Genomic DNA, 15,640 nt, shown 5'->3' on the forward strand with positions numbered 1-15,640 from the left:
GTAGGCAGCTAAGCTGTGCAATTGTAATCTTGCTACCACACAATAAAAATGATTGATTCTAAAACAGTTTTTAATGGTGATGATTCAATGAAAGAAGCCCCTGCATTTGTGATTTGCCTGTATATGCATCCATGTTTATGATCAACGTACCATCCTCATCTCACTTTAAGACTGAATACTATTTATGTACACTTTCAATTGAATGATCATGGTCTTGTTTCCGATGCATAAAAACTTGATTGCTTCACCAACAATTATGTCTTTCTATGCGATAACTGTACCTTCATTTCATTTTTAAGGTACAGTGGCCTGTAAGCCTAGATAGCTCCCCCACAATCCCCCCCGCTCCCAAAGCAGGCCGTCAAAAATTTCGGGGTATGGTTGGACTCATCCCTTGGCTACCAAGTCCAAACCAAAAAGGTAGCAGGGACCTGTTTTGGGCTATTATGGGAGCTCGGACCCCTATTGTTTTTTTTTACCCACCTACTCGCCAGACCAACATTCAGGCATCTATAATGTCTAGATTGGATTATGCCTGCTCTTTGTATTTAGGGGCAAATAAGGCGGAGATTGCGCGGCTCCAACGAGCCCAAAATGCAGCAGCTAGATCTCTGATTGGCCTGTGAAGGTCCTGCCCGGTGTCTGCCACCATCCACCGGATACATTGGTTGCCGGTGGCTAGGAGAATTGAATTTAAGCCCCTCTGCATCACTTTTAAAGCGCTAAAATTCAATACCCCCAGTATTTTGGCCAATTTAGTTACTCCCTATGTCCCCACACGTCAACTCCGCTCACTAGGCCAGCACCTGGTGAAGGTTCCAAGGTTTCGGAGAGTGCGGGCAGGAGGCCGTTCCTTCCGCAGTAGGGCAGGCCACCTTTGGAATTCGATGCCCATTTACATTCGGAGCCACCCTAACTACTCTTTCAGGAAGGCCATTAAAACACACCTGTTTCCCACCGTGTAGCCGCCTCTCCCCCCATGTTATCTGTTCTGCTGTCAGCGTCTGGACGCCCCTTTGCTGGGTCAGCTGTTATGCTATATAAATTGCAGTAACATTAACATTTTAAAAATTGGTTATTAGCAATAAAAGTGAGAATATTAAATATCAAAGAGTAAAGGTATTTTAGAAACTTGCATTCCTCGACTTACTTGTCATTAGAAATGCTACAGTCTATAACTGTCTTTTTGCTGGTGTTCACAATGATAAATGGTAAGTGTATGACAGAGTTGGACGGAGGGGTTTTATTCGTCTGTTGCTCCGTCTGGCGATTCCGCTGAACCAAGTTCTTAAAGGCAATTTGCTGAAAAAGGTTACAAATATTATTAATTCATCAACTGTTCACAGCACACCAACAAAAAAAATTCTGAAGTCGTCATGCAAAAAATTGCTCAATATTAAAGTTTAAGGGCTCACAAGATATGGAAGACTTCAATACTTCGCCTAGGCCAAAGCAGACATTCCTTAACCAGAAACCCTTTAATGACCTCATGCCAGAATTCTAAAAGTACATTCTTTTGTATCCCGAGTGCTTCAATAAAATTTCAATGAGGCTGAATTAAAAAGGGGGCTGTTCTGTAACCAGGAATAGCATTGCTTCAACAAGTGTGTGAACTATTTAATAAAACCTTGAAGATAGTCACTATTGGTGCCTACACACTGACACGTGTAGAGAATAGATCTTATTGTAAATGTGTGGATAGTGCAGCTGTCATGTATGGAAATGAAAATAACCCTGCAGAACAATGCTACTGGAGGGAGCACATTTGGCACCAAGAGTTCATTCTTAATTACAGTTCTTAAATGACAAATGTACAAACGCATGACGGGATAAACAGACTGGCTGCTTACTATTTGTTCACAGTAAGGAATGTGTAATCAAATTCTGATGTAAACAGAGGAACCATATTCCATTGCTGCTTAAGGCAGCAAGTTCCCACCTCTTACAGGACATCAGGCAAGACAGTATGAGGGCCAGGAAAAAGCAAGACGTGGTGCAGGACCAAACAGCAGCCTGAAAACAATTACCCCCAAAATATCACAGGGTCACTGGAGATTGTTTTGCCAGATTCGAAATTAAGATTTTTATTTATCAACAGAAGTCATGTTATTACACTCCTTGTCCAGAGCAGTGAAAGAGATGGAGGAGGAGTCTTCCATTTCTGAGTTAACACAGACAACTGACACTTCATACATAGATGGCAACAACGAGCTGCCACGGCACCCAGCCACTACCGCCTGGCTGTGACCCAAATCAACCAGGCATTAAAAGGGAGACATCAAGGATCAGAATAAAAAAAAAAATTGCGAGACGGAGCTGAAGTTAGGGCCCCTTAAACTATCTGGGAATACTTTTGCTTTTAATTTATAGAAATGCCTCAAAACAGCCAAATGCAATGATGTATTGGCAAGTCTTCCACGTCGCTTGGGCATACTATCTAAAACCTGAGGAATGCAACTGTTAACCCAAAGAAACCTCAAGAGACTGTTTAGAGAAGAATATTCTGGAGTGGAGTTGAAGTAGAGCCCGGAGCTGTGGTTAAAGTGTTGGTGGGCTGACACTGTATGGGCTCACAACTGCACCACTTGTAGATAGACACTGTTTCTCTACTGGTACTAAATCTAGAGCAATACACAAACAAGCTTAACCGATGACTACTCATGTAATATAGAAGGGCCAGTTTGTATTCTTTGCTCTGACGCAAGTATCACTGAGACATCGTTTGAGGACTTGGAGCACTGAGATTTGAAAAAACAAAGACAGTTCATCATCCTTATGATGTCTGGCCTTCAGACCGTAACATGAACGATCCGCACCAGTGCCTCCTTCAGGACACATTCAATGAGCAGCAAGAATAACGGAACACAGCTCAAAATTCTGATGACGATTAGAAATACGATTGTCCCAGGGCACTTTTATTTCAGTAGGCTTAAATTAACCAAGGAAGGATAGGATTTCGCTGGATCTTTATGAACATCAGGTTGCTGCCACTTTAGGCCAGTGCCATCTTAGGTTCTTTAGATAAGGCTTAGCTTACCCCCAGATCCTGCTGTCACCATTTTGGCAATTTAAACATACTGCTGCAGTAGAGTGACCGGATATAAATTTACATATTTTCATGTTGCTAAAGATTTTGGTAATGCTATATAGAAAACAATATTGTTTATGAGTTACCTGCATAGACGTCACATGCATGTGAAATATTATTACTAATGTTTATGGTTGAGCTGTACTCTGGCTATCATGTGGACAACTCACCAGTTTACTCATTCTAAACACATGCCTATCCCACACATTTAATTCCTATGCACAACTCTAGTAATTTTGCATTATTTTTATTAAACACAGCAAAAGTGAGAAAGCAAGGTCCAACATACCGTGCCCACTATGACAGTGTATAAAAATGAAATGTTTACTTAACAGTAGAAGTAGTTTTGCAGCTTGAAGAATCTTCTGTATTTACACGCTGTGCATTATTCCACCATCTAGAGTTTGGGTCCGAAATCATCTTGTTGGTCCTCATTTCCTCTTTCGCTGGGCGTCTTCTGTAGCCATTTGGTGCTATGTCCGTCATACCAGTACATCAGACGTACGCCCCTTTGAGCACTTGTGCGCTGTTGCCATCTTCCGATTTTTTTGCCCCTTGGCAAATTTTCCGGTCTTTGTTTGCTTCCTTTTAATGGTGCTCAGTATTTTTCCAGTCCTCATTTTTCAGGATGGTGGAGGGTCTCATGTGAATCCAGTAAACCCCTCAAGCGGTAAAACTATTCCTAAAGGTAAGTAACAATTTTGTTTTGCAGCATGAATCCTTTCTAGATTCACATGCTGTGCATCGATTTTGTAGCGTAATCTGGTCAACCCTGGAGGTGGAATTAAAGAACAAATTACTTACCTTCGGTAACAATGTATCTGTAAGAAACATAGGTTAGTTATAAATTCCTTACCTTAGAATTACCCCCAGGTGTCAGTCTGGATCCGGAAAGTTTTTCATCAGCAGTACCTCTGTGCGTCGGAAAATGGCGTTGGTAGACTCCGCGTCCGTCGTTGGCTTTGTGGTCGCCGGCATGACTTTGCGGAGGCTACATAGACGCCGCCCTCGCGGGCTGACAGTTCTGAACATGACTATCCACGCCAGAAACGCAGAGCCATGCAAGACACTGACCACTGGGGCACAAAACTAGGGCCCTGAAAGGAAATCCTTAACCCTAGAAGTCAGTTCACAGAACGGGGAGGACTGGTGGGGTGGTAAGGATTCTATACCTAACCATTGTATGTAACCGAAGGCAAGTAACTTGTTCATCTGAAAGAAACAGTTAGTTATAGATTCCTTACCTCAGAATAGATACCCCAGCAATACCAACCCCGGAGGTGAGTCTGCAAACTAAGTTCACACCAGAAAGTCCTGGGGAACAGAACGACCAAAGAAGCTGTCTCTCCAGATTTGTAGATGTCCTGTAGGGGGACTCCCAGTCCCAAAGCACTAGTAGCTGCTGTTGCCCTGGTGGAATAGGTGCGCAGCCCCACTGGAGGCTCCTTCTTTGCCAAAGAATAGCAGGCCTTGATGCACAGAACGACCCACCTGGAGATGGTCCGACCTTTCTTAGCACCCACGTAACCAACAAAGAGCTGGTCGTCCACCCGGAATGGTTTGGTGCGATCCAAATAAAAGGAGAACGCACGTTTTGGATCCAGACTGTGGCTCCTCTCTTCCACTTTTGAAGGATGCTGAGGCGGAAAGAAGGTGGGCAAAGTGATGGTTTGGCCAATATGAAAAGAAGTGACCACCATTGGAATAAAGGAAGGTCGAGTTCGGAGGACGACCTTGTCCGATGAACAGCCAGAAAAGGAGGATTGAAAGACAGAGCTTGTAGCTCACTCACCCTGCACGCCGAGGTGATGGCCACCAGAAAAGCAGTTTTCAGAGTGAGGAGTCTGAGAGGACAGTTCTGTAGCGGCTCAAAGGGAGCGCACATCAGATAGGTAAGAACCAAATTTAAGTTCCACTGAGGCATTACGAAGGGAACAGGAGGAAAAAGATGAGTAATGCCTTTGAGCAATCTATTTACAACAGGGGAATTGAAAAGAGAAGGCTGATGAGGAAGGCTGAAATAGCCGTGAGGTAGCTCTTAAGAGTGCCCAGAGCAGAGCCCTGGGCCAAAGACAGGAGGAATAAGAGAAATTCAGAAAGAGGAGCAGAAAAGGGATCCACAGCTTTTACTGTGCGCCAGGCCACCAATGTATTCCATCTGCAGGCGCATACCGTCTTAGTGGAGGGACGTCTGGCTGCCAAGATTATATCACAGACTTTGGGAGGCAAGTTAAAGGAAGTCACCTGCCGCCGATCAATCTCCACGCAAGGAGGTGGAGGCTGGACAGGTTCTGTGGAGGACGGTCCCCTGCTGCTGCGACAGAAGATCCTCCCAAAGAGGCAGTCGGATCGGGGGATCAATGTTGAGCAGCTCGGGATACTAGACTCTTCTTGCCCAATCCGGAGCCACAAGAATGACTTTGGCCCGGTCACGCTTGATCTTCTTCAGCACTCTGGGCAGAAGTGGTATAGGTGGAAAAGCTTATACAAGACCGCAACTCCACTTGAGACAAAAAGCGTCGCCTAGCGAGTGCCGCCTTCGAAATTCCAACGCACAGAATTGCTGACATTGCATATTCTCTTCTGTGGCGAATAGATCTAACCAAGGCTCTCCCTACAGTTGAAAGAGAACTTGCACCACCCCAGAGTGAAGACGCCATTCGTAATCCATCATGCACCTGCGGCTGAGTTTGTCCACCCTGGCGTTCAGTGAACCTGCCAGGTGTTGAACCACCAGGGATATGCCCTGATGTTCAGCCATGTCTAGAGACGGAGGGCCACTTGACATAGGGTCCATCACCACGCCTTGGTTGTTGCAGAACCACATGGCGGTGGTGTTGTCCATGAACACCCGCACTAATCTACCCGGGACAGAGGGAAGGAATGCTTTTAGTGCAAGACGGATTGCCCAAAGCTTGATGTGGAGCTCGGACTCCACCAGAGGCCTCTGATCTCCACCACTCTCATGTGGCGGCCCCATCCCAAAAGGGATGCATCCATCACCACTGTGTGTTCTGATTGGGGAAGGGAGAGGGATCTGCCGTTGACCCAATCCTGGTTCGTGAGCAACCACTGCAATTGTCGTGCAGTGCCCTCCGAGATCTGGATGCAATCTGACAGATTCCCCTGATGCTGCGCCCACTGGTACTTCAGGTCCCACTGCAGAGCCCGCATATGCCACCTGGCATGATCGACATGCAGGAGGCCATGAGGCCCAGCAGCCTGTGGGTCATCCTGACCGGAACTCGGGATAGAGGCTGAAAGACCGGAGTCATAGCCCGAATATCCCGGTCTCGCTGTTCGAGAGGATAAACCCGAAACTACGTTGTGTCCAGAACCGCTCCGATGAAGAGGAGCTTCTGAGAGGGGGGTCAGGTGAGACTTCGGCACGTTGATGGAGAACCCCAGCAAATGCAGGTCGGCCGTAGTCTGGAGGTGGGAGACGACTGTCTGGGGCGAGCTCGCCTTTTACAACCAGTCGTCGAGATAAGGGAAGACTGGAACCCCTGATCTGCGCAGATGAGCTGCGACCACCGCCATCACTTTCGTGAACATCCGAGGGACGCTCCTAAGGCCAAAGGGGAGCAACGTAAACAAAGTGCTTGTGGCCTACTGTGAACCGCAGGTAACGCCGGTGGGCCAGCAGGACGGGGATATGAAAATATGAGTCCTGCAAGTCCAAGGGCACCATCCAGTCTCCAGGGTAGAGGGCAGACAAGACCTGAGCCAGGGTCAACATTTTGAACTTCTCCTTCTGGAGGAAGCGGTTGACGTCTCTGAGAACAAAGATAGGATGCAGACCATTTTCTTTCTAGGGCACCAGAAAGTAGTGTGAATAGCAACCACGACCTACTTCTGGGGCTGGAACGCGCTCAATGGCTTCCTTGGCCAAGAGAGCCGTAACTTCGTGTTGGAGAAGGGCCAGCTGATCCCCCGACATTCGATATTACTGGGGTGGCATGCCTCAAGGGGTAGTCTCGAAGGGGAGGGGGTAGTCTTGAAGGGGAGGGAGTAGCCCCTTCAGGCTATTTGCAAAACCCACCTCTCTGACGTGATGGTGCGCCAGTGGAGGAGATGACGGAGGATCCTGCCTCCCACTGGCGTTTGATGGGCCTGAAAGGTCGGACTAGGAGGGCTTGGAGGCTGTTGGAGAGAGGACGGTAGAGGGCTGGCCCGCCCGCTGGTCCCCAGAACCACGTTGGTGGTTCCCACGTCCCCGGCCGCGCTGAGGTTGAACAGCTTGTGCTGGCCTGTGGCTCTGAAAGGAACATGTTGGGCTATCCCTTTCGTGGCCACGTAAGGCAGACCATGCAGGGTGCGTGGTGGAGAGGCCTAAGGACTTGGCCGTAGCCTGAGAGTCCTCAAAGTGCTCTACTGCACTGTCTACCTTGTGGCTGAACAGGCGACGCTCATCAAAACATGTCCATCAAGGTGTTCTGGACATCCCCAGAAAAGGTAGTCGTCCTCAACCAGGTGTGACGGACGGCGATGCGCCACCGACATGGAAATGGACCTACACAGTGACTCAGCAGTAACCAATCCACAGCGGATGGCGAGCTTTGCTGCGTCTCTACCCTCGGCAACAGCAGGTGAGAGTTCGGACACTGAGGAAGCACTTGAGCCACCGTATCCCACATGGAGTGGGAATAACGGTCCAAGAGGCATGCACTGTTCACCGACTGCAGCCCTAAGCTGGAGTAAGAAAACAACTTCTTCTCAAGCTGATCCAGTTCTTGGATTCCCTATCCGGTGGTGCGTTAGGGGATGCACTTTGCGACATTGAAGCTTGGACCACAAAGCTCTAGGGGGAGGGGTGTTGGGAGAGGCAAGTGGGGTCGTCCGGGGCCGGGCGGTGGCGTTAGGCAACCATCCTATCCACAGGAGCCCCTGTGTTGGGCCTGGACCAGGTGCCTAAAAGGATGTCAGTGAGGGCTTCATTAAACGGCAGCAGGGGCTCCAAATAGCTCGCAGCCGGCAGAAGCATCTGTCAGGAGGTTAGTCCCGACTGCCACAGTAGGTAGCTTGAGGTTTAGGGCCTTGGCCGCCCTACGCAACACCACTGCGTAAGACGCTCCCTCCTCTGTAGCCACAGTAGGAGGACACAGCATGCCACGGTCTGGTGAGGTGTCCAGACCACTGGCATCCCCCAGTTCCTCTCTCCAGTCCTGATCGTACTGCCATTGATCAGTTAAAGGTTCACCAGATCCCTCCCAATCTACCTCACCCTCCTCTGGCCGCCAAACTGGCTGGAAATGGGCAGGCTGGAATACAGGAACATAAGTACGCATCGGCGCCGGATCCGGCGTTGGTCGATGCCGGTCTGGCTCCATATCCACATCAGGCTGGAAGCAGGGGTCGACGCACGCTGTAGGTCCAGCCGGGGTCAGTTGCGGACGTGGTGCCGGTGGAATAGGCGCTGGTGGTGGTGTAATAAGGTTGAGCGGTGCCGATCCGTATCCAGGCCTGGATCCAAGGGGGCCCGGCGGTGCGGAGTCCGCAGGGCCCAAAGGGGCACCTGCAGAGTTGGGCTGCCCAAAGGTGGCATGCATCGCTTTGTAGAACTGACGCAGCTGGGCAGGGGTCGCTCCGGTCCCGGGAAGGCCAGAGTCGACCCTGAAGGATCCACACACGGAGCCCCAGGAGGGGCACCACCCGCTGTCGTGTCGGCAGAGGGACGAGGGGAAGTCGAAGTGCAACAATGCCTCTTCGACTTCTTGTGCTTTGACTTACAGTACCAGAGTGCGAAGAATTAGACAAGGAGTGGAGAAGGCTCCGCGATCGGTCCCTCGACCTCCCACTCCACTGGGACCTCGAGCGACGCGTGCCGACTGCCGGGCCTAGAGTAGCTTTCGGGACCACTCCCGCAAAGACTTTGGGACCATGGTTCTGCAGTGGGAGCACAACTTGGGTTCATGGTCGCGCTCAAGACAGTAGAGGCACACGCGGTGCGGATCCGTCACCAACATAAGTAGAGTACAGGAACCGCAGGCCTTGAAACTGGGCATCCCTCCTGCACCAGGAGTCGACTTTCGGCTCAAAAAAGAAGTTGACAAAAGTCGCAAAAAAAACCCAAAGCATTCAAAAAGTGACTGGGGGTACCGCTCTCTCTGGATCTCAGCTTGCTGGCGCAGAAAAAGAACTGACATCAGAGAGCGAGGGCGGCGGCTATTTAGCTTCCGGGACGTCATCCCGGCGACCACAATGCCAATGACAGACGTGGAGTTGACCAACGCCACCTTCCGACATGCAGGGGTACGGCTGACAAAAAACTTTCCGGATCCAGTCTGACGCCTGAGGGTAATTTTAAGGTAAGGAATCTATAACTAACTGTTTCCTTCAGATAATGAGGTTGAGTGTGTGAACAGGTGTTTCAGTTCTCTTGGTCTCATTTGTGATTCTTTGTTCACTTGGAAGTCCATACAATAGTGCTCGGTGAAGGTGTGGACCTAGGACCATGAGGCCGCCGCACATTTAGTTTATGTTGCTAGGAAGGCCTGGGAGGCTCCTTTTTTTCCTTGTAAAATGCAGTCTGGGTTTTGCTTCTAAGAATACACCTGCTTTTTGGTAGCACAATTGGATTGTTCGTACAATCCACCTTGTAATGGTGTCCTTCGTCACTAGTGAGCACAAGTTTGAATCCGCAAATGAGACAAAGAATTGGCTTACCTTCAGTAGTCAAGTGCCACTTTATTCGATTAATTAAAAATCATAAAAGTATACTATATACAACTTCTCCACATATTACATACAGTTCGCAAAATCAGTTTAAAACAATTTAACAATTTCCTGTAATGCATGGGACTGTTGTACCAGCCAATCTTATTTTCCTGCTCCGAACAGTCCCAACAAAAAAATTTGCAACACAGAAAATAGAAAATGGGTGTTACAGTAATTGCAAATAAAATAATGCCTGTACGAACCCTTTATCTTTCAGCAATGGTAATATATACTTTTTCCTAATTCCAGTATAAAAGGTACAAAAAAATATAAAGTGCATGGTATCCTGAATTGAGTGATCATCACACTTACAAAGTGCAGCATCCTCTGGCCTACACCACCCTATAGCTTCACTTAAGATGAGGTGGAACTGATTAAATCGGAATCTGGTTAATACCCACCGATGAAATGGTTTTGTTACAATTCTCAGGTAAGGCTGCACAGAAACACGTGATTAACAGGTAATGAGCCCTTACCATAGGCTTTCTTAGCTGTAAAGATTCACGCTCTTGTTCCCTATATCTGAGAAAATTGGCTTTCACCCAGTTTATATCAGCTTTTACCAGTCCCTCTGGGTTTGAAAAAATCTCTGGGCGCCCCAAATTCCTAGACATTACTTTAATAAAGGACAACCACTGTATTTCCTTTGATTTCTCTAGGTTCACACAGTCCCTTAATATCTTATGATTTAAAGTAAGCTTTGGGTTCAGCCATGTTTTGATCCAAAATAAGATGGGGGCCATACTTGTTAAATCTGAAACATAGCCATACCCAGCTCAAGATGTACAGCAAATGTAGGCGTCGACTGGGGGAGGGGTAGTAGAGCACGAAAAAATGTATTTTCCTCTTTCTGGATACGATCAGTTTCTTTGTAGCCCCATATTGAAGCACCATATCTCGCAATTGCGATGCATTTCGCTTTATAAATAGATAAAATTGCCTCACAAGGTCTACCACCTAACCTCTTTGCAAAGCCAAGTATCGCTGCGGAGGACCTTCTTACGGCATTTGCTTTAGCCGCCAGTTGGGGGTACCCATGTTCCTTTATCATCAAACACGATCCACAGGTATGTAAAGACCTGCACCCTGGAGATCACGGACCCATTGCAATACAGGGATCTGTTATACTTATGTGAACCCAGGGAAATGGCGTGGGATTTATCGTTGTTTACCACTAAGTCTAATGACTCCATAAATTCCCCAAAAGAATTTAAAAGTCTTTGAAGCCCCAACGGGGTACGTGCCAATAAAACGGAATTATCCACGTATAGGAGTACAGGAATAACAGTTTCTCCTATACGCGGAATATCCAGGGTAGCCTTTGCCAAAATTTTGTCCAGGGAGTTTATATATAGGGTGAAAAGCAGGGGGGCAAAAATACACCCTTGGCGCACCCCTCAGCCAGATTTAAACCCTGTAGTGCAATCACCCTCCTGTGTCATCCGTACGGATGCATACAGATCCCTATGAAGATCGGCCAAAAAGTACACCAAAATGGGATCAATACCTAGGTCTAGGAGGATAGTCCACAGCCTTGACCTATTAACCAGGTCAAAGGCTGTGGACAAATCCATAAAACCCAGGTGAATTGATCCCTTAGCTGCAACAGTATACTTATTGATTATTAGGTGTAAATTGAGACACTGATCCTCTGTACCTCTACCAGATCTAAACCCATATTGGGCATTAGACAGAATTTCTTTATCAGTGACTCACTCCGAGATTTTGGCTAAAATAACTTTACCCAGGATTTTCACAGAGGAATCTAGTAACGATATGGGCCTATAATACCTGGGGTCCCCTCTTTGGCCCTTTTTAAACACTGGTATTATAATAGAGCGGGACCATGATGCCGGGAACCCAGTTTCCACTGAAGAGTTAAAGACATTTGTCAGAACTTTAGCCCAGAATTTTGGTTTAGACTTGTATAGATCGGAGGGGACTCAGTTAGGGCCTGGAGCCTTATTTCCGGCCGTGCCTACTATTGCCTTCTCTACCGCATCCTCAGTAAATGTTAATGGCAATAATGGAGAGGGTTCATACTCTTCATGGCTACCATAGATTTTTTTCAAAGTGACTTAGACAATCCATCTCCGAAATGTTAGCTCCAACTTGCAGATCTCCGTCCCCGAAAACAATGGATTATTTACAATGGACCAAAACTTTGAGCTATCCCTTATTGTTTCTATAGTCATCAGCGCTTCCCAGGCTTCCCTTTTAATTTCGTTTTTACGGGTCTGCACTATAGATTTATACTCTTGTCTAAGCAGCACTATTTGCAATCTATCCCGGGGTTTCTTTTTTAGGGCCTTTAATAGTAGGTGGTGAGCTCTGGAGCATTTGTGGTCAAACCAACTTTTCTCAGTATTTGCTTTAGGCCTGGCAGTCATTGTAAGGTCTATGGCCACTTGTTTACAGATTACTTCGTAAGAAGTAATTACATCTGCCACATTGCTAGAGGGATCAGCACATAGGTCTAAGTCTTCTCCAACCGGCCTACCTAAATTCTCAAAAAAGAGCTCAGGAATGACTTTGGTCCATTTCTAGACTCCTACATTGGTCTTTACTTTTTACCGCAGAGCGGGTTACTGTAGTAGGAGTAGCATGTAAAATTGAAAAACCCTTATCCAGTTCTAATACAACTGGATTGTGGTCACTGAAAATCGAACATACAGCGTTATAAAAAAGTACAAAGCCTAGGAGAACCAGAGACAAAAATACATAATCAATTATTGTCTCAGATTCCCTAGCTTTGTACGTTGCCACTCTGTCTGTTCTATCAAAAAAGCCAGGCTCGTAAATATCGATATTTGAAAGGAGATCCTCCAAGGCTTCAACCTTGAGACTATGTTCGAAGTGTGGGGGAGATGAATGCGCGGGACCATGGCATTCACCTAGGTGGCAATTAAATTTACATAAATGTATATTAAAATCTCCCATCAGGATGTAATAAACTAAAGTGGTTTGGCTTTCTTTATATAAGTTAAAAAAATTAGTCAGGGAATAGAGATGCTCATTTGGGCACTCACTTTCCATGGAATTATAAAAATTAATAAACAATGTTTTTGGGTTGTTAATCGTAGAAAGTTCCAAAATTAAATAATTAGGGGAGGGTGAGTCTAACACTTTGACTGAACCTGAGATTTTCACTGTGAGAAGAAACAGAAGACCTCCTCTATCTCTGCCTGCCATCGATCTCCTGGCTGGGACAAAGTACGAGGTAAAACCATCGACCCAAAAATTACATTCCCTATCCCAGGTCTCCTGCAGGGCGATAATGTTGTGCTCTTTTATAAATGTTGTCCAGACATTATCGTCCCTTTTTGTACGAAGACCTGCGATATTCCAGCTCAGTAGCCTAACACTATCTCCCCTATCTCCATTAACTGTGTATGTTTTAGGAACTACATTTACGGGCAAACCAACCGGCACCTCCAGTCAGTCAATCTCCTCCAGCTGAGACAGAGGGGAAAATCGGTTAGATAGTGCCAATGTTTCCCTATTTTCAAATCTTTGTGTATTATGAACCTTAAGTGATGACCCCGCCTTGGAGGTAACCAAACTATGTTGATGGTCTCAAACAGGTAAGCCGGGAAGGCTTTGGGTGGAACACAATGACCCTACCAGTCTGGACAGAGAGTAGTCTCTCATCTATATTACGAGGTCTCATAGGGGGGTAGAAAAAGCCAAGCGGGTTAGCTCTGAGGACTCCTTCCTCATTACTTATCTTTGAGGCATCCCAGAAAAGGCGAGCCGACTCGTTGGATTTATTGAAATTCACAATGAGACAATCCCCTTTCAGGGATTTTTGTGTATACCCTAGCCAACCCACCCGTCTGGCCATGATTATACTAGAGGAAATCTCCTTGTCACCAGAGCAATTTGCATCACACCATTTCTTTGTAGTTTTTAACAGAGTTTCTGTGGATTCTACCTCTCCCATTAATAGAGGTGGAACATTCACTATTATTGCCACCAAAGGGGAAGCCTCAGTAGGGAGATTAATTGTAGGTTGAGGTAAAAGATCTCTACCTATCTGAGGCTCCCTACAAATCTTTTGGCCAATCTGTATGGTAGCAAAACTGTTATTTCCTGTACCTTGCTGCAAGACCCTGTCACCACTACCTTTTCGAGGCATTTTTAGACTAGTAGGAGGCGATAATGTGGTCAGAATCATGGGGGATTAGGTAACAAACTCTCACTCCCTTGCCTAGGTATAGAATCTTTTGGAGTTCTATGCTTTAGAGGGGGAATAACTTCTCTTCAGCCCGAGGGTTGATCCCTGGACACCAAGAAGGAGTTCAGGCACTCACATTTCTCTAGTATCCCTGCCACACATACATTCAAGGTATCAATGATGTCTTTAGCAATGGTAGACAAAGCAATCTCCAGTCTCTCAGAGAAAATATCTTCGATCAAGTCCCGTATAGTTTCCTCCGTAGGGTTTCTGGGTTATCTGCCCTTTTTTACCTGGAATCTCCTTTGTTAATGTAGTATTTTTATGCGGCCTTTTTACAGCTTTCTTCGAGTTTTTTTGCTGACCTCTTGTATCTAAGGTCTCGCTCGGGACAACTCTTGGATTTCCCAAATCGTCCCCATTAGCGTTACTGGGGTCTAATGTCAAGACATTTTCAATTGGCTCAATTATGATCAGAGGCTCCAGGGGGACTTCTCTGGTCAACGCAATATTCTTCGGGGAGATCCCTGTCAATTGGGCATTGTTTACATCCAGCCCCAATTCCCGTTCAGCATTGGCAATTTCGGTATTCAGAGCCCCAATTGCGGAGGTTAGGTACGAAATAATACTGGCAGATTTTCTCGGCACCTTCACTTTTACACCCCCTCTGTCTATGGAAGATTGTAGTTTCCGCTTACCCATATTACAGGATAGTTGTCAGGGGGATAGCCCGGCCCGGCCCTCCTCCGGCCCCGGACAGCCACAGACGGCCCCGCCCTTGTCCCGGGCTTCTCCCGGCGCTGCCCGCGCGCGTCCCGCGAGGCGTGAGGGGCTACTCCCTTATGAGCGCCTCCGGGCGCGAGAGTCGGTGTAGGTGGGCGTGACCGCCGAGGTTCCTGGAAGCTGTAGTCTTCCCGCGCAGCAGCCGCGTGATGGTATAGGCGGCGGCAGGGGAGACTACCAGCGTGATCACCAGTGCTTCCAGGTAAATGCTTCTGTCAAGAGGAAACCTCTCAGATGTTCCGCGGAGTATGCGAAAAGACCCCCGCTCAGCCGCAGAGGCTTCTCCCTTATGAGCACCTCCGGGCGCGAGAGTGAGTGTAGATGGGCGTGACCGCCGAGGTTCCTGGAACCTGTAGTCTCCCCGCACAGCAACCACGTGATGGTATAGGCGGCGGCAGGGGAGACTACCAGCGTGACCACCAGTGGTTCCAGGTAAATGCTTCTGCCAACATGAAGACCCTCAGATGTTCCGCAGAGTATGCACAAAGACACAGCATATCGTGGCTCTGCCTATATCTAGCGTATGCAGCACTCTTTCAGCTTTTGTTGTCAGTTGTTGAAAGAAGCCAGGACCTGAATTGTTTGGTTCACAAGGAGCTGTGATATGATCCGGGGGAGGAAGTGTGGATTGATCAGCATAATTACTCTGTCCTTGTGTATTTGAAGGTAGGACCCCTGGGTGGTTCCCTGCTGCTGAGAAAGAAGGTTGTTCTTTCACTCGCACCACTCTGTAGAAAAAATTAGGACCTCTACTCCAAATCTAAAAGATCTGAGGAGGAAATCTGGTTGAAACACCTTACCAGCACTATCATTAAGATGTCATGGTTGTGTAGAGAGATATTGAAGCAGTAGAGTGTGAAAATAAGAACACAACT

The 15,640-nt window shown here is 47.2% G+C and overlaps 1 protein-coding gene across 8 annotated transcripts in view; it reads right to left on the reverse strand.

The window, feature by feature from the left end:
* Nucleotides 1–15,640, reverse strand: part of TFDP1 (transcription factor Dp-1) — a 531,476-nt gene that overhangs the window by 115,375 nt on the left and 400,461 nt on the right. For all 8 annotated transcript variants that reach the window (XM_086934690.1, XM_086934693.1, XM_086934687.1 and 5 more), the window contains exon 9: nt 1,151–1,302. In XM_086934690.1, coding sequence (XP_086790816.1) covers nt 1,151–1,302 — 152 coding nt within the window. The remainder of the gene's footprint in view (nt 1–1,150; nt 1,303–15,640) is intronic.

This window comes from Lissotriton vulgaris, chromosome 8 (assembly GCF_964263255.1).
Source record: "Lissotriton vulgaris chromosome 8, aLisVul1.2, whole genome shotgun sequence".
Taxonomy (NCBI): domain Eukaryota; kingdom Metazoa; phylum Chordata; class Amphibia; order Caudata; family Salamandridae; genus Lissotriton; species Lissotriton vulgaris.